Source organism: Cyprinodon tularosa, unplaced genomic scaffold (assembly GCF_016077235.1).
Source record: "Cyprinodon tularosa strain WSP-4 unplaced genomic scaffold, ASM1607723v1 ctg195, whole genome shotgun sequence".
NCBI classification, from domain to species: domain Eukaryota; kingdom Metazoa; phylum Chordata; class Actinopteri; order Cyprinodontiformes; family Cyprinodontidae; genus Cyprinodon; species Cyprinodon tularosa.
In genome coordinates this window covers 1,525,648-1,543,961 of record NW_024038707.1, presented here as the reverse complement: position 1 = coordinate 1,543,961, position 18,314 = coordinate 1,525,648, and the positions used below count along the sequence as shown (strand labels likewise).

Genomic DNA, 18,314 nt, shown 5'->3' with positions numbered 1-18,314 from the left:
TATGATTTATTTTTGTAATCGAAATAAAACGTTAAAATTGAAATTTTTAAAAAATTTTTTTTTTTTTATTAACAGCTCGCCATTATTGGTTCCATCCCGCGGAACCAATAAAAGCGTTGTTGCGGCCGGGACATTTGGGAGATGCACCATTTACTTTTTGTAGTAACATACATGAGGCTCAGTGGATTTTATGCAAGAAGTCATTCAAGCTCAGAACGATGGGAATTAAGGCAGTGGAGTCGCACATGCGGAGCACGAAACACAAAGCGTCAAAATGGAGTTACAGAGAAACAGCCGGTATTTCTCAGTTTAGTTCCACCCTTGTCTCTGCAACGCCTCCACTTGTCACCAAATCAAACATACTAAGAAAACCATACAAAGAAAAATAGCTTCAAAAAAGACTTAGCACTGGTTATGCTGTGGCTTTAAAACTGATTTGTTTTGTTCCCTGCTAAAACAAAGTTTGTGAATTCAGTTAAATAATTGTTAAAATATATCTGTCATTTGTGTGTTTTTAGCTTTCTTCCTGTTTGGGAAGCTTTTCAAAATTTGAAACATTAGTGCAGTGGTTTATGTTAAAATAAACCTATGGGTTAAATTGTCGCAAGCAGGTTTTTCTTGTGTTTCTTGTGAATTTGGTGTTAAATTTTTATTTCAAGTGGCATTAAAAAGTCTTGAATTTAACTTGCCTTATGCTGTAGGAACCCTGTATGAATGCTGGCGTACCATAAAGAATAAATTATGAACGGTTTAGTTTGTGCCTTCAACTCGTTGCCCATAGGAAGAAGTTACTTGGATATAACCTAACGAAATATCTTCAGAACGGCTCCAAATGACACAAAACTAATATGGATGAGTAGAACATGATGTAATAACGTAAAATCAAGGGGCCAATGTGAAAAAAAACGGCGTTCCCCTTTAAAGGTAGTGGCAATGGCTTCAGTCAGACTCATAAACATACATAAAGCATGAGAAAGGTGCTTCTTGTGCTTTTTGTTGTTGGGTCATAGATGTAACTTGTAATCTTTCATATCCTTATGTTTGAGGAAAATCTTCTTTAAAGGTCCTGTTTGATCTCATAACACCACCTCAAGTTGGAAATGTTAAACAAAGCAAAGTTTTTGTGAAAACTTAGGCATATTGGTCTTGTGTTGGTTTGAGAGAGAATATAGGAATAGGAATGCTTTTTAATGTACACTGTCCCTGTCAAATAAATAAAATAAAATTAAAATACAGTACTGGGACTTGATCAGCAGCCGATACCGCACCGTGACGTCACAAACCAGTAGGGCAGTAGTGTTATTTAACAAACATGGATGCCTCCAGTAAAGCACATTCAAATTAAGTTACTCTTAATTAAAATAACTTATAATTTATTGAAGAGTATGTAATAATTTCATATTTAAAGTACTTTCAGAAGTTCTAATTCTGACTATGACTGGACTTTTCCTTAAGGATTTTGAATATCTCATGAAATATCTTGATATTTGAAAGAATTTTTTTTTTTTTCTCACAGCCCTAGTATAGAACAATATTATAGTTTAAATGCGTAGAAATGAAATTAAATCCCTTAGCCTTAACTTTGCTTTAAACAGACTATAGTAGTTCTCCATTTTTTGCCAGTGAGAAAATGCTGCAAGGTGAGCCTCGTCTGGACTGAAAAACCGTCACAGTTCAGAACTATTGTATAAATACAAAACCTCATTTTGACCCGACAACAGGAAACCATCTGCTGCTTAGCAACACTGCTGCTTACGTGCTACATTTATAAACCTTTATAGAACGAGGTAATACTGACACAATGATTATACAGCTATGATAACAGATATTTAAAGCAAGCTTTTAAAATCAGCCGTTCATGCTCATTTTTTCATAAGAGTAGAAACCTCTAACAGCCTGCTGAGCCTGGGGCAGCGAGGGATTCAAAGGCAAAGCGGTACCGACCAATCACTGCTGCCGTTTCTGACCACTGAAATGGTATGAAAAGCTGCTGCATTCGGCATCAAAATCCTTCTGTAGCAAACCAGACAGATTTAAAAAATCTAGTCTATATATTAAAGTAAAAATGGAAGGAAATATCTAAGTTGGCATGTTTAAAATATGTTAAAGGATTACTATCAAAAGACGTGACAGTGAGCGCTATTAGCTTCGCAAACTGTAGCATCAGCCTCTCCTAGTATAAATGCCCCTTTAGCTTCTGTCGTAGTCCTGAACTCTGCTGCTGATGTTTCCACATCCTCCGTGCTCCATAGACAGGCCAAAGGTTGTTCTTCTGCATTCCAGTTCGCTTCCCTGCTGTTGCTCCTCTGTAAACTTTTCTCCCCAATAATTATTTCTGTTACTTCCACTGCTATAATGGTTTACACAAACTAACTAAAACCCTTTTTATTTTCTACTATACAACATAAAAAAGCATTTTAGTTTCCTCTCTCTAATCAGAAAAGGAGATGTGGATTATACTGCTGCAACAGCAGATGGACAACAGATTCCCTCAGCAGCCTATTAACTTAAAAAATGCTGTTTGTAATAAGAAAAAAAGGAATAATTACTTCAAAACTGATACATCGTTTCTCTGCAATGCATGCTGGGTTGACTTTCTTACTGGACTGGAAGCTACAGAGTAAACACAGGAAGGCTAACATTATCGCAGTTGTTTTTTATATTTCTGTTGACTTATTTACATTTTTTATCTTAATGTTTTTCAAATTATATTGAAAAAGAGTTTTAGAAATTGCATTTGTCTCAAACTGCATTTCATAGACCCCATTCTCTTCACTTCAAATCCAATACAAACGCTCGCTAAAATGTTGATGCTAACATCCAATAGAAACGCATCATCACTCCTCGCTCAAGAGGAAATCGTCCCTCCGGAAGGGAAGAGAATGTGATTTTAAAACCACAATTTAAGAGAAATTAATTGAAAAAATAAAATTAACAAGCAAAAATGTAAAATATATAATATGTTAAAAGAAATGGGCAGAATAAATATGAAGGATGAAGTTTTAAAAAATGTTGGGGGGGAAAATCAATTCCAAAAAACAGCAGAGTCACTCTGAAAACATTTTATTAAAAAAAAAAGTTTAATTTCTGGATTGCATTTTATTCAAACTTCAATTTACAAAATGTGTTCTTTGCTTCCATAATAATGAATCAACCTTTCAGATCCTTATTGCATATGAAATATACAATCCAATAGCTGCTCGCTGTTTTGAATCACTTCCTGCCACATTTTGTTTCACTTTTGATGAAAAAAGTTGACTAACGCTGCTGTAAGCATACATCAGACCAAAAATAGTCTCTCATGTTTCCTGTTGTGGTGAACATATCAGTGCAAACTGGGGGAAAACTGCTATTTATTCAATATGCTGTGCAGAAAACCTAAATGTTCAGCTTTTAACCAGCAGAGAATCTGAAACCTCTTTCTGGTTGATTTCCTTCCTAGAGTTCAGGTGTGTTTGTTTTTGTCCCTGCAGGGATCGAGTGGTGGCTGTGTTTGTTCAGGGTCCTGCCTGGCAGTTCAAAGGCTGGCCGTGGCTGCTGCCCGACGGATCTCCGGTCGACATTTTTGCTAAAAGTGAGTGAAAAACTCTGTGACATCTGAGATTTAAAGCCTTAGTCAGGGAGCTCACTCATGGCGCGCCTCTATCCCCTCCAGTTCGAGCCTTCCATTTGAAATACGACGAGGCAAAGACCGACCCCAATGTGCAGAAATGGGATGTGACCGTTTTGGAGCTGAGTCGCCACAAGCGCCATCTGGACCGACCCGTCTTCTTGCGCTTTTGGGAAACCCTCGACAGGTGGTTTTTATTTCTCTGTTTGTTTTTTTGAACCAGTTTTCTCAAAATGAAAAACAAACCAAAAATAAAGTGTTTTATTCTTTTTTTTTTTTTATTTAGATACATGGTGAAACACAAATCTCACCTCCGGTTCTGAGCTCAGATCGCAGTTTCTGTCTGAAACTCCCTAAAACTGATTCCGCAGCCTTCCAACTCCGTTCAGTCCAGACGTGTTTTCCAAGAAGCCGAAGCCATCCTCCATCATGTATCCCATTTTACCCGGAGGAAGAGAAGGTTATTAAAACAGCCACTGGACTTCCTGAAAACTCCCCCAGCATTACACTCGGGGATTTTTCCTTTAAAAACCTGTTAAAGGTTTTCCTGTTTCAGTCCCAGTCAGGTTTCCTGGTAGTTTCAAAAAACAAAATGTGTTTGATATTTAAAAAAAAATGTAAAAAACCTACAGAGTTAAAAAAAACAACAAAAAAAAGAAAGATCAAAAACAAGTTACCAAACGACACAAAGTTGATTTGTTTTGGGTTTCCCATTTTTGTTTTTAGCTTTGGCATCAAGGAAATGATTGCTTTTTGGCTCTGAGCTGTTCAGTTTAAGGAAAATACCTTGGATCACGAACGACTAAGAGCTAAGTTAGAGGATAGAGACTCTAATATCTTTTCAATTTGGTGTGTTTGTGCTCAGAATGTACATACATGATAAAACCTGAGAGCCGAAGCTCTTTGAGCAGAGAAAGCTGCAGGTAAGTGATTTGTTTATATGTTAGAAGCCTGCTTCGCCTCATTCGGCTCCTACTTCTGTTTTTCAGACCATCAGCAACTCTACTGGTCATGTGATGACTTTGTCTTCTTTTTTTTTCTTCGTTGATGTTGTGCTAGATGAGAAAATTGAAATATTTGCTTTAAGGCATCACATGAGAATGGACAATAAAGCCCTTTTGAACCACCAATCAGCTGTCGGCTACATAGTTTTCTTTTTCTAATTGTTTTCCACTTGGCAAATTTTTATTAAGTTTCATTTATTTGCTTTATAAAGTTTATAGTCCACCATTTTATTTTCAAAGTAAGTATATTAAAAATGACACTTTGAGTTTATAAAATGTGTCAGGTCTTTTTCAGTAGCATTAACACAACCAGCTGCCTCACCGAATTGTTTGGAAACGATGTCCATATCCCCTTAATCTGAAATTCAATAAACTTTTTAATATCCTACGTCACTCTGAGCACTCCGGTTTGTTGTCTTATCTAATGGGGAAACCTGCTTTTAGCTTTATAAGGCTTTGGTGCATTTATTTATTTTAATTCAGATTAATTCAAAATGCCTACACAAGCTGCCTTGCTGCTTTTTTGCAGCGCTGGAGTAATTATTTTTTTGGACAACTTTTCACTTTTACTTTTTACATTTTTTTTGCCAATTATCTCTACTTTTTACTCCTTACATTCTAAAAATAGACTCAGTTTTGTTTCATTTGACCAAATTTTTATAATGGCCTTTTGTTATTTAAAAAAATATAAAAACCATCCGAATAATTTCTTTGTGTTTGGACTCGGTGCTGCACCAACTTGTCATTCATTACATACCAAAATAAATTGTTTTTCAAGATGATTCTAAATTAAATTTGACACTGTTGCCATTAGTTAAAAATCTAAGAAAATAAAGTCTAAGGAAATTGTCATCCAGAATTGTAGAAAAATTTTCCTTTAGTAATGTAGTGCAGTTACCAGTAAAATAACCATTAGAAATTATTATTTTACTTTAGTAAAAAGCTTAAGTTGATACTCTAACATCTACAGTAGTGATTCATCTAAAATAGTGTTTCCAAACAGCAGGATTTCCTTTTTTTATAGCGTTTTATTGTCATTACACTGTCACAAAACAACGAAATGACCTCTTTACATTTAACCCATCTCGATTTATTCACTGGATTGCTGGTAACCCGTTGGTAGTACGGAGTTGAAGTGAAGCCACTGGCTGCCATATTGGTACTCCCTAGTTAGACCCATTGCAATGTAAACAAAATGTGAACTACAGCATCGAACAAATATGATGTTCTCATTTTCAGGGGGACTAAAGGCTTTTAAAATAAAGATAAATTCATCACTTGCACACAAACTTGCTGTTTCATAGCATAAGGAGATTACTTTAACTTATAATAAAAAAAAAATAGGCACATCACCTTGCATAGTCATTATGAAGTCTATAAATCATGTAATATAACATGGTACAAATTCATCACAACAAAATTAATGTGTTAATTTAGCATAATAATACAGAAGTGCCAAAAGTGCTAAATAAATACATGTATTGATGACACAATTGTTGTTATAATATATTACATATAATTTCATAATTTCGCATCGAGGCTGAATTACAAGTACAAATCTGTTAATGCTATAGTATTTTTCCATTTGCAAATTGCGCATGCATGATGTCATACACTTTTATACTGTCTGTGCATTAACCTTTAAAAATGTTTGAGTTGCTTATATAACATACAATATGTTTCAGCTCATGACTTTTTCAAATGAAGAATACAACAAATGCTACAAAAACGACAGAGTAATCCACTTATATAATAAAGAATTACTATATTGACATTTCACATTGAATAACTTTCTATTTCTAGTTTCTATTTTCTAACGTTAGACACCATGTCAATGGCTAACTCAGTCAATGTCTTTGAGTCGGTCCAAGATAGCCAGACTAATGTTATGCTACACACTATACTATAGCATACGCTGGATTTTCTTGGTTAGTTCATCCACTGAGTAAATTACTTGGGAACGTCTTCCCACACCCGGCAAACTGCTTATTTTTGCAGTCAAATGCAACACATGGAGGGATTTTTACTGTGCATCTTCGTGTAAGTGGGGAGTAACAAGATTCCTTCACTTTTTTCAGGCTATCAGCATTCCAGTGAATCAAATTAGATCAGTGGGCTGCCGTTTTGCAGTGCCTGAGGAGCAGTGTGGGGTTAAGGGTCACTGCTCAGGGACATATGCTCTGTTCGAAAACCTAGGACGCGTCCTTAGAAGGCCAGATTTGAAGGCCGATGACGTCATAGCGCGGCGCCGAGGTCTGGTCAGATTCCAAGAGTCCTCGTTATGCGGTCTTAAAATGCGTCCTTCTTTTTGCCCGATTTGAAGGACGGGTCTGATGTATCCTCAGTATTCTTCGATATCCCAGGATTCATTGCGAGACCAAGCAAGCCAGGATCATAGGAAAGGTTACTTGGCGCCGAACAGTGGTGAAAATTGGAAGTTCAGTTTAATATAATCCAGTCTGTGAATAGTTCGGTCTGAAATGAACGAAAATAGTTGTTTTAATGGTTATAGAGTCAGATATGTGGCGGTAATGTTTGGTTTATCTAAAGGTTTTAATCTGTTACTGTGTAAATGGGTTTGGCTGTAATTTAAGGACAGATTCTAATATATCTGCAGGGTGGGGACTATAAATCTGATAGGATTTTAATCTTTTTATTGCTATTTTGCACAATATGCTTAACTAAGTATTTTATGTTGTTGAATATTTAGAGATTTTGCAGATATATTTTTATACAGACATTGTTTAGATTTACTTATATCTTTCTACCCCTTTTATAGAATAGAATAGAAAATCTCTTTATTTTCCCACAATGGGCAAATTTACAGCAGCAGAAAAATTATTGAAAATGGTCACACAATAGAATAAAGATTAACATAATAGGGAAGAGTTAAAATCTAAACAATAAAATACTGTAAAGTGCTTTAAAAATATAAAACTGGAGAATAAATAACCAATATGCAGCTATGGACATTTTTACAGCAATGGATATTAAAAAATAGCAGCAACATCAGAGATGTGCAGAATGACAGCAGCAGGTTATTTAACTGACTAAGGTTTCTATCATTACATTTGATTGTATTTGTTCCTGCTCCTGGTTGAAATCTTTATTCCACTCTGGATTCTTGCGAGTTTAGCCTTTGTTCACTTGATAATAAAAAATAAATAATTAAACAAATGTTTTGAAAACTTCGGTTTTCATTCTTTTCCTGCTTTGTGTGTCAACTTTCACGGTTGCTAAGCAACAGAGCATAGACCTGTTCGAATTCACAGCCAAAACTACTTTCGGTCTCCTTATTTTCAACGACTTCGAAGGATCCAGTCTAGGTAGACCGCGTCCTTGGAGGATGCAGCCCAGGATTTCGAACAGAGCCTCAGAGTGACAGTCTTTGGCTGTGCGGCTTGAATTCAGAACAACTAGATTCTAAGCTCTATGTCAACACTCCCCAGCAAAAGTGATCCACACTGACTGCCGAAACCCGGGATCGAACCAGGGACCTTTAGATCTTCAGTCTAACGCTCTCCCAACTGAGCTATTTCGGCATGTTCCGCTCGGCCAGTTACATTTCAAAGATCCAACTCAGCCTAGTCATCAGAATTTGACTCCTGACAAACATTCGGTTCCTGCTTCAAACAAAGGTGCTTAATCGCTCTCTAACATATCCTATCTGCCAACAGTTGCCATGATGAGAGAACCCAGTGTTATGTAATGTATCTTATCAGTGATTAAAATGATGAGGCTGATTGGTTTGCTGCCTAGTTTAGGGGGCTTCAACGTTTTCCAGGCCAAGGACCCCCAAACTGATGTTGAGATGGAGCAGGCCCCCTAATTATATATATTGTATGAAATAGTGTTATATCAAACTGGTCACTCTATTACAGTTGGAGTAATGTAACTAAAGTAATTTATTTTTCCCAGGGAATATTAAAGTATTTCTGATTCCTGGTTGATGGGACAGGTGTTGTGAATGAAACGGTGCCCAGCTTGAAAGAGCTCCTGTGTGTCGCTGAATGTGTGCATTGATGACTGAAAGACATCTTCTGCCTCCATTTATCTGTTTACTACAGTGTGTTGAATTCATGTTAATGTGGATTTAAAGACATTTCAATTAGTGGAAAAAATTGCGGTGGGGAATATAAAAATCAACCAAAACTTTCGCGACCCCCGTTCAATACCTCCGTGGACCCCCTAGGGGTCACGGACCCCCTGATGAAGACAGGGGGGTCTCCACTAAGAGCAATTAAATACCGCCTTATCGATTTTGTCATCTGCTTGTACCTGTATATGAAATTTGCTACTAGCATGTCTTCCAGACAACCTGAAAATAAACTATTTACACAATTTCCAGAAAAAACATTTAACAAAATGTTATTTTACATTTTCACAACCTCCTTTTTTTGCTTTTACATATTAAAATAAACATTAAAAAAAACAACTAACTCATGCACTGATTACTGCTTATATATTTATGCATGATGGGCTGTGCACACAATTATGCCTATGATGCTGATTCTGTTCTCACACTATCACTTAAATTACCCTACTGGTTGTCAGGCGATGGCGCCACCTACTGGAAAGACAGTGAAGAATTTATTAACAATGTACTTGTGAAATATTCTGTTTAAAGAAAGAGCCTGTTAAAATATGAATGTGTTTAAGGTCTCTGGGTCCTGCTTCTGAAGCAGAGCCAAGTTTTGAAATCAGTACTTTACGGTCTAACCTGCGATCAGTTAACATGAATAAAATTCAGTGTTTGTAATCTAAATACTTTAATTACAAATAATGAATAGAAAGAGCCAACATGCTAGAAAATGATGCTGTGAACACTAATGAGATTCTGACTGTAAGTTCAGATAAGAAAACATATTTGTTTATTTTCTGAAGGTATTTGTTCTGATTTTCTTGTTTCTCTGTTTTTCTCCGCAGAGAGTCAGTTCTGTTAAACAGAGTGACGGTGGTGATAAATCTGACCTCTGAACACATTGATTGGGAAATCTGGACTCCTTACAAATGTATTTAAGCTTGTTGGGTAAACCCAGGCTTTAAAGAAAACAAACGGTTGTGTAAATAACAGAAATAAAGGCAGTAAACTGTGGTTAGAAGATTAAACAGCCATCCAGATGCAAAGATGATTCTCAGGTGTTGCAGTTAATTCAGCTTCTTCATTACTAAGCTAAAAATGTAGATTTGATTTAATAAAAAAAAAAGAATTTACTGCTTGATTGTCACTGATTACAGGAATCTTTTTTATTTGTTTGCTGTAATACTGGCAGAACTTCAGTGCGATGTTACAACGTGTTTACTCCAAATTTCCTAACCCTGGAAATCTGCCCTGAATAATTATTAACTACCTCCAACGAGCCGACATTTTTATTCTAATCCACTGTGCAACTTTCTTATTTCTGACAAAATGTGTGTGAGGTATCTGGGATTATTTCTACTTCTGGCTTGGCTTCCAGACCTTCTACAGGGTGAGAACATTTCCTCCTGCTCTAGGGTAATTTTACCTGTTCATTGTTGATGAAGAGAACATTGTATTGACTGATTCTGTTCTTTTTTTGTCTTTTCTTTATCCTCACAAACAGCGGAGCTGCCTTGTAGCCCCCCTGAACTCCCTGACGGCTATTTTGTCCCAGAGAAAAATACATATCCTCATGGAGAAACACTGACTTATAGCTGTGAAGCTGACTTTAAACCAGTGGTGGAAGGCTGGTGGGCAACAAGCAAATGTCAGAACGGCAAATGGTCTCATACCCCTCAGTGTATAGGTGAGTACTGGATCCCTCAAATTACCTTTTAAGTTTAAAAATGATCAAAGTGGCTTATTAACATTAACTAAATTATGTTAACACTGCTTTATTTCACTGTGGAACAATTAAAAAGTCCTTACAGTTATTCATTTTCTGAGCAATGGACCTAATTTCCACATCAAGGCTACATGTAGATCACACACACATGTCCAGATTAAGATTAGATCAGGCACTTAAAGAATTTACATGTAACCTTCAATATGAATATCATATTTATAAGTCAAGCTAAAGCAAAAAGTGAAAAACAATTTAATCCTCTGTGAAGATACTCCGGTATTACTATTGTAGAGATAATATCAATGTTTAAAAAAATCCCTGCAATGCTTTTTACCAGATGATGGTAAATATGGAAAAAACTTTCCAGAGCCGGAACAAAATCATAGAGGGCCTCGAAGTAAATTAAAATGTAAGGCTCCACTTACATACTGATGTCCATTTACGTCAGTATGTTTTCTTTTTTTAACAAAAGCTTTAAGGACTAGCTTTATATTTAGTTTTATATGAGTTACAATAATTTGATGAATCAGTAATTTTGAGTGAATTATTTACTCTTTCAAATGTAACTTTGTTGAATGAAAATAAAGCTTGGTTTAAACATAAATGTACGACATGGTTTATTTTGAAAGAGATATTGTGAAAGAAAAATTACTGCCCTCTAGTGGTGAGATTGGGGTATTTCACTCAAACGTACACAAACCTACATCATACCCTCATAGGTATTGCGGCAACGGTAGCCTCTGTGTGTCAAAAAGCCTCAACAAAGCAAGTGTAACCATGTCATCCCAAGTAAAGTCTCTACTAGGGTTGTCAAAAGTATCGATACTCAAAAAAGCATTGATACTGAAACGTTGTATCCGGATACAATACTCATTTTCAAAAGTATCGATACAGCCATCTAAAGTGCAGAATAGTGGGAAATGCACTTTCTGAACACTGTGTGATTGAATAATTCTGTTTCAGACTTTTTTTTGTAACAGGTGCAGCTGCTGAGAATTATTTTTGTTTAACTGGTTTGGCTAGTGTTATTGATATGTGTTTTTTTTCTTGTGGTATCGAAAAGGGTATCGAGTATCGAATATTTTACTTAGTATCGGTATCGAGTTGAAAAGTTTAGTATCGTGACAACCCTGGTCTCTACTAGCTGAGATTTACAAAAAGCCAGCCTTCACCGCAGCTTTGAAAGCCACTAAACCCACTTAAACCTACAATTCTGTGGGACAAGGCTGTTTGCATCTAGTGTTATGTTTTCTATGGTAGCAAGAAACACAATTTAATTAAACTGAATGGAAAAAAAGTTAGCTTTACTCAACTTTAGGCAGTACAGTTCACTGACTTGTCAAGGAGAAACATGGTAACTTCAGTGTTTCGTTTAAAACGCCTTCCACCTGGAGAAGGCTTGCCTGATGTTTATTCTAAGTATCGTTGATTTTTAAAGTCGTAGAGAAGTCATATTTAAATTTCAAATAATTCTGGCTCAAACATGGATATAAATGTACTTTTTATCAGACGATATTGTCCCAAAAGTTAGAACATTTCTATTTCTATTTCTTAAAATCTGTGTTGTTGTTTTTTTCGTTGTCTTATCCAGGCCAGTTAGTTATTCGTCAGCCTGAACACCTAAATTCGGCCAATCATATATCAACGTTCATCTGTCAATCAAATATTTTCGGTCATAACATCTTGATTCATATGTCGCAGCTAATATACGCAACGGTTGAAATCAGAATCCTTTCCTTTCCCATTGAGTTCCGTCCCAGTGTTCACGGGGATGGACGTCTGTGTCTTCGGCAGACGTAGAGCTAACAGAACTGGCAGCGTTGCAAGGCAAGGGCTCAAACATGTACCGTCCTTTAAATAAAAAATGTATGAAGACCTCTGATGCTAAACTCTCCTCCTCTTGCATGTTTCCGCTGTCCATAGCGTTCCTTGACAGTGTCGTTTCTAAGTCACCAATTTAGTGCTACTTGGTCCCAATGGAATTTGCCGTTAGAAACCTTCTAGCACTAAGTTGCTGACTGGTTAGCAACGATGTTTCCGGCAACAACCAAACTTGCTTGCAAACCTTCAGCCACAACAATCTCGCCCCATTGATTAACAACCAATTCACTTTATTCACTCATGTCGGGCACCACTCGGGAGAATTCGGAGCTGCAACTGTTGGAACAGCTGCTTTCCTACGACTTTAAAAAGTATCTGTATCGTATTGATATCGGCGATACTGACCCTGTATTTACTTCGTATCATATTGATTAAAAATTCCCGGTATCGCCCACCTTTACTGCGCAGTAATTCAGTGGCAATTTCATGTGTCTGACAGGAAGAGAGACGTGGTTTCAAAGTAAAACGCATCTGCTTTGGGGGAAAATACAAAGTCAAATCTGTTAATCGCACCGGGAAAGAGTCAGTTTTGGAGTCGAACATCGCGTATATAGCAAGTAGGACAGACTCATGCAAAGAATATGAATGAAAAATTTAAAAAAGAGAATACTTTACCCATGATAGGAGTTCATGAAAGAAAAGTGATAAAGTAGTGATCATCTTTGAGCCCCAAAAAACACTATGTAACAAAAAGCAGACAGAGCAGGTAAACGCAGGGTCTCTTTCTCTCTTCTTATGGAAAATGTGTTTAGATTACCGTATTTTCGCGAGTATAAGGCATTATGAACGTCTTTTTTTCCCCTCAAAATGTGCGGCGCGCCCTATGTGTGTTGTTACTGCGGACGTTGTTGAGACCACCATGAGAACGTTAAAGGGGGAAGTGTGGGCGTGGATTGGCTACCACGCAAATGGACAGAAACTGCCGCCTATGGTGATTTTTAAGAGAAAGACTTTTCCTAAAGAGACTTTTCCAGCTGGAGTCGTTATTAAAGCAAAAGAAAAGGGCTGGATGGATGAGGAGATGATGAAAGAGTGGCTGAGGGAGGTGAATGTAAGGAGACCAGGTGGTTTTTTCCACGCATCACCATCGCTGTTAATCTGTGACTCCATGCGTGCCCATCTCACAGCCGATGTGAAAAACATGGTGAAACAAATGAACGCTGTGCTTGCTGTGCTTGCCGCTCGACATCGGTGTGAAGCGGCCGTTCAAAGTAAGGCTGCGAGCGGCGTGGGAGCGATGGATGACCGACAGAGACCACAGTTTCACGAAAAGTGGAAGGCAGCGCCGGGCAAGTTACGCCACAGTTTGCGGATGGATTGTTGATGCTTGGGCTAACGTGTCTGCTGGCTCTGTTGTTCGAGCTTTCGCAAAAGCCGGCATCATTTCTGAGGAGCCGCACGGCACGGAAAGTGACTCTGACAGCGAAGAAGGGGAAATTGGCATGTCTGATTTAGCGCAGCTGTTTAATTCAGAAACAGAGGATGATGACTTTGATGGGTTTGATTAATACTTTGTAATAAATACATGATACTCATACATACAACATACATACTCAGTTTTGCTCCCGCTCTATTTTTAAATACGCAGTAGAGGCATTTAAACGTAGTAGAGGATACGTACCGGTATATAAAACCCGCGCCCTATAATCCGGTGCGCCTTATGGTCGTGAAAATACGGTATGTGTAATCTGAAAATAATCTTAGTAGTTCTTCATGTACTGTAAAATAAAAAAAATAAAAATAAAACAATCCACATGTCACTCATATTAAACAAACCAAAAACAAACAAAATTCATATCCTGTCAACTGAGTTTTAGAACCCTCTCTGTTAATATTTAATTGTCTTTGAAAAAAATGCCAATCAGTCTTTAATAAGATCCTCATCAAACTGACATGCAATGTTTGTTTTTAAAATCTAATGTGCCTAACAGACTTGGTGAATGATTTAAAAAAAAAAAAAAATTTTATGCACAAAACTTCGACAAAATCTGATTAAATCTGGCAATAAAACAACGTGATTGGCTGTAAGTAAAGCACAGACAGCAGACACTCCGAGTTAAATGAATAAAAGCTGCAAGCAACCAGGTTAGCTCTGGGAAGAATATTACTACGGTGACTGAAACAGAGGTTGAGGAAACTCTAAACTTTCCCATATTTCAGGTTTAGAAAACGTAGTTTTCAGTAAACCTGCTTCGTGAAACGGACCCCTGGGCTATATTCAAGAAGATCATTTTATTCTGACTCAGTAACATAGCAAAAGTCAAATAAAGAAACGTAATAATGCATTTTACTCGTCAGTTTAGAAATGTTTGCTTTCCTTATTCATTACATTATACAGACAGTTTAACTCACTTTAGTAATTCAATTCAGTTTATTTATCTAGCACCAAATTCACAACACAAGTCATCTCAAGGCACTTTACAGTTCAACCAGATCGTCCAGTCAAATTGATACAAAGTTTTCTATCTAAGGAAAACCAGTTGATTGCATCGACTCATTGACTCGAATGCAAACCCTCACACTAAGCATGCTTGTAGTGACAGTGGAGAGGAAAAACTCCCTTTTAACAGGAAGAAACCTCCAGCAGAACCAGGCTCAGAGAGCAGCGAAGAGAGCACATCCACTCAGTCACGGTCAGAGAAACAGGACTACACTGGAAAACAGGCAGATCTCCAGCATCTATAAACAAGGGTGTTGCTGGAAGCAGCACAGCTGATATTTCTCTCCATGATGGCGTCACTGCCAAACAGCAACAGACGAGGCAAAGCTACAATAAGAAAAAGCAGAGAGAGCAGAACGTTAGAGATTGAACTAACAGATTCTGCAGTTAGGAGAACAGAGAGAGAATGAAGCAGAATGATGAAATGGGGGTCCCTATGTCCTCCAGCAGTCTAAGCCTATAGCAGCATAACTATAGAGATCGCTCAGGATAACCTGAGCCACTCTAACTATAAGCTTTATCAAAAAGGAAAGTTTTAAGCCTAGCCTTAAAAGTAGACAGGGTGTCTGCCTCAGGGACTAAAACTGGTAGTTGGTTCCACAGGAGAGGAGCCTGATAACTAAAAGATCTGCCTCCCATTCTACTTTTAGAAATTCTAGGAACCACTAGTAAACCTGCAGATTGAGAGCGAAGTGGTCTGTTAGGAACATAGGGAACAATCAGATCTCTGATATCAGATGGATCTTGGCCATTTAAGGCTTTATATGTGAAAAGGAGGATTTTAAATTCTATTCTGGATTTAACAGGAAGCCAATGAAGAATAATGAGGTATAATGAGGCCTCACTATTACTGAGCGCGGCCACACTGCTTTTAAAATAGTTCTTCAATACATTTTTTCTTCCAGATAAAAACTCCTGCCTTCCACCAACTATTCCCAATGGAAAATTAGAGGAAATGGCAACATCTCAAAATGGTTGGTATGAAGAGAACCTGAACATCCGGGTAACCTGTGAAGATGGGTTTTCTCTGAAGGGCAACCCCAGAACAGCCAGATGCCAAAATGGAGAATGGTATCTGCCTGTTTGTGAAAGTGAGTATACATCAGCTCCTGGAACTTGAACTGAAAATACTTTGTTTAAAATATATAGCAATTATTGTATGTCTTTATTTTACAGGAAGTAGGAATACATGTGATGAGCCGGATCAAATCCCTCATGCAGTTATTATCAATCAAGCACCCAAAGAAGTGTACGCCCATAATTCTGAACTCCAGTATGAATGTGAAAATGGATACACCACAGGTCAACCAATGAACAGAAGAACTATAACTTGCAATCGTGGAACCTGGACTTCAGGTCCTCCATGCAGTAAGTAGAAAAGGGTATAAGGTAATCTAGTGCAGAGGTGAAAACATACTGGAACTACAGCAAGAGGATCACTTAGGTATTACCAGTGGATCAATGGTGACATAAGCAGCAAATCTCTTCCTCTGTGTCTTAAATTAGCTTAAATTAGTATTTTATGTCCTTGTTGATAAAGTCTGAGCACTGTCACTCTTGATGAGTTTTAGTGTTAAGGAACTTTTAGGCCCCGTCCACACGAAGTCAAAACGAACATGAAACGCTAATATTTTCCAGAACGTTTGTCGTAAAGACGTAGACGTAAAATAAATGTGATCGTCCACACGAATGCATGAAAACGCTGCAAAATGTATGCCAGGCCTGTAAGTGGCGCCAAAGCGAAAATAGGCGACGAAATGTTGGGCATGCGCACTAATATTTATACATGGTTGCCCTGCGGGTCTATTTTCGTGGTTCAGTCAAATTCAGGTGCTAAAGTATGTCATCGATATTGCTCTGTTCTTCCTGGAGATATTCCAGAAGAAGAAGATTCTGTTGTAAGCCCGACAGCAGGGTGAGTAGCATTAGCAGCAACCATTCAACACAGTACGGCGCCATTGTTGTTGTGATACTGTGTCGCGCATGCGTGTTTAGAGGCGACGCTATGACGCATGCGTGTAAAAAAAAAAATGCAGTTAGAGCTTAAAGATGGAAACGCTAAAACGGCATTTCAAAATCTTCCCACTCTGAAGGCCTGATAAAAAAAAAGATCGTTTACAGACCCCCGAAACGCCGGCTTCGTATGGATGAGAGGCTGGTTTGGTGAGAAATTTGTGCGTTTAGGCCAGGGTTCGGCTTCGTGTGGACGGGGCCTTAAATTGGTTATGTAAAGATCTTTTAGCAAATAAACATGATTTGTTACAGTTACAGCTCTCGCTGTATTCAGTATGACTCTACATGAGTTAAATAAAGCAATCACTGAATTCCTGCAAGCTGGAAATGATGGCATTTATGTTTGTCACCATTTTTTCTTCTCCTCTGCCCTAAGCAGCTGAGCAAGACGGTGTTCAACACTTCAGGAGAGGAAGGAGTGGTTCTCTCAGCATGTTATTTTATTTTTTATTAACATAAGGCACCACAGAAATAGACAGGATTAAAGAGAAGAAATTTTTTTTCATAGGGTTAAAGTTTTCTGGCTTTCATGTTTGACAAACCCTCTAAGATGTAAAGGAGTGAAAACTTGGACAGGAGTCAAAAAATGCATCAGCAAACTGATTAGGTAATTTGTGAAGGATCATTTTAACTGATATTTTTTTCTCTCTGTTGTTCTTTTTTTTTCCTGCAGGTAAATCCTGTATGTTGGATCCAACTGAGGTCAATATTCGCTCACCTTCACCTATACCCCTAGAGGAGGGAGAGGAGAAATACATTCCTTGTAACCGGGAGGGCTACTTATTGCATGCTAGGTGCTCTGGTGGAAGGATACAGAGCACGGATTGTAAGTTTAAGAGCAACATTATATTTTAACTAGGCATAATATCTAAACATTTTGTTTAAAGGTTTTAAACAGAGCTGCACGGTGCAAATAAACATCTTTTAGCAAATAAACATGATTTGTTACAGTTACAGCTCTCGCTGTATTGAGCTGGGTAGCTCTGGCACTTATGAATTTCAGTGTTTTACTGGGCTACATTCATACAAATAGTGAGGATATTAGGTGAATTAAATGAAGGGTGAACTTAGCTTGTGTGTAAACCATCCTTTTAAATTGCTTGTGCTAAAAATATCTTTTAGCAAATTAACAGTTTTTGTAACAGTTACAGCTCTTGCTGATATTTAGTATGACTCTACATGAGTTAAATAAAGCAATCACTGCATTCCTGCAAGCTGGAAATGATGGCCTTTATGTTTGTCACCATTTTTCTCTCCTCTGCCCTAAGCAGCTGAGCAAGGCATCAGTCAACACTTCAGGAGAGGAAGGAGTGGTTCTCTCAGCATGTTATTTTTGTTTTTATAAACATAAGGCACAACAGAAATAGACAGGATTAAAGAGAAGAAAAAATGTTTCATAGGGTTAAAGTTTTCTGGCTTTCATGGTTGACAAACCCTCAAACATGTAAAGGAGTGAAAACTTGGAGAGGAGTCAAAAAACTCTTTCATACATTCAGCAAGCTGATTAGGTAATTTGTGAAGGATCATTTTAACTGATATTTTTTTCTTTCTTTGGTTTT

The 18,314-nt window shown here is 37.6% G+C and overlaps 2 protein-coding genes and 1 non-coding gene across 3 annotated transcripts in view; 2 read left to right on the top strand and 1 right to left on the bottom strand.

Moving 5' to 3' along the window:
- The window catches only part of cdc73 (cell division cycle 73, Paf1/RNA polymerase II complex component, homolog (S. cerevisiae)), a 40,314-nt gene extending 35,574 nt beyond the window's left edge, over positions 1 to 4,740 (top strand). Inside the window, exons 15-17 of the mRNA XM_038283531.1 lie at positions 3,474 to 3,574; positions 3,656 to 3,797; positions 3,897 to 4,740. Coding sequence (XP_038139459.1) covers positions 3,474 to 3,574; positions 3,656 to 3,797; positions 3,897 to 3,933 — 280 coding nt within the window. The 3' untranslated portion in view covers positions 3,934 to 4,740. The remainder of the gene's footprint in view (positions 1 to 3,473; positions 3,575 to 3,655; positions 3,798 to 3,896) is intronic.
- Positions 4,741 to 8,083: 3,343 nt separating this feature from the next.
- Positions 8,084 to 8,156, bottom strand: trnaf-gaa. The gene has a single exon. It is a non-coding gene; the product is annotated as a tRNA-Phe (tRNA).
- Positions 8,157 to 9,832: 1,676 nt separating this feature from the next.
- LOC119782539 (complement factor H-like) overlaps positions 9,833 to 18,314 on the top strand; it is a 30,459-nt gene continuing 21,977 nt past the window's right edge. The window contains exons 1-3 of the mRNA XM_038283548.1: positions 9,833 to 10,085; positions 10,200 to 10,382; positions 15,648 to 15,833. Coding sequence (XP_038139476.1) covers positions 10,025 to 10,085; positions 10,200 to 10,382; positions 15,648 to 15,833 — 430 coding nt within the window. The 5' untranslated portion in view covers positions 9,833 to 10,024. The remainder of the gene's footprint in view (positions 10,086 to 10,199; positions 10,383 to 15,647; positions 15,834 to 18,314) is intronic.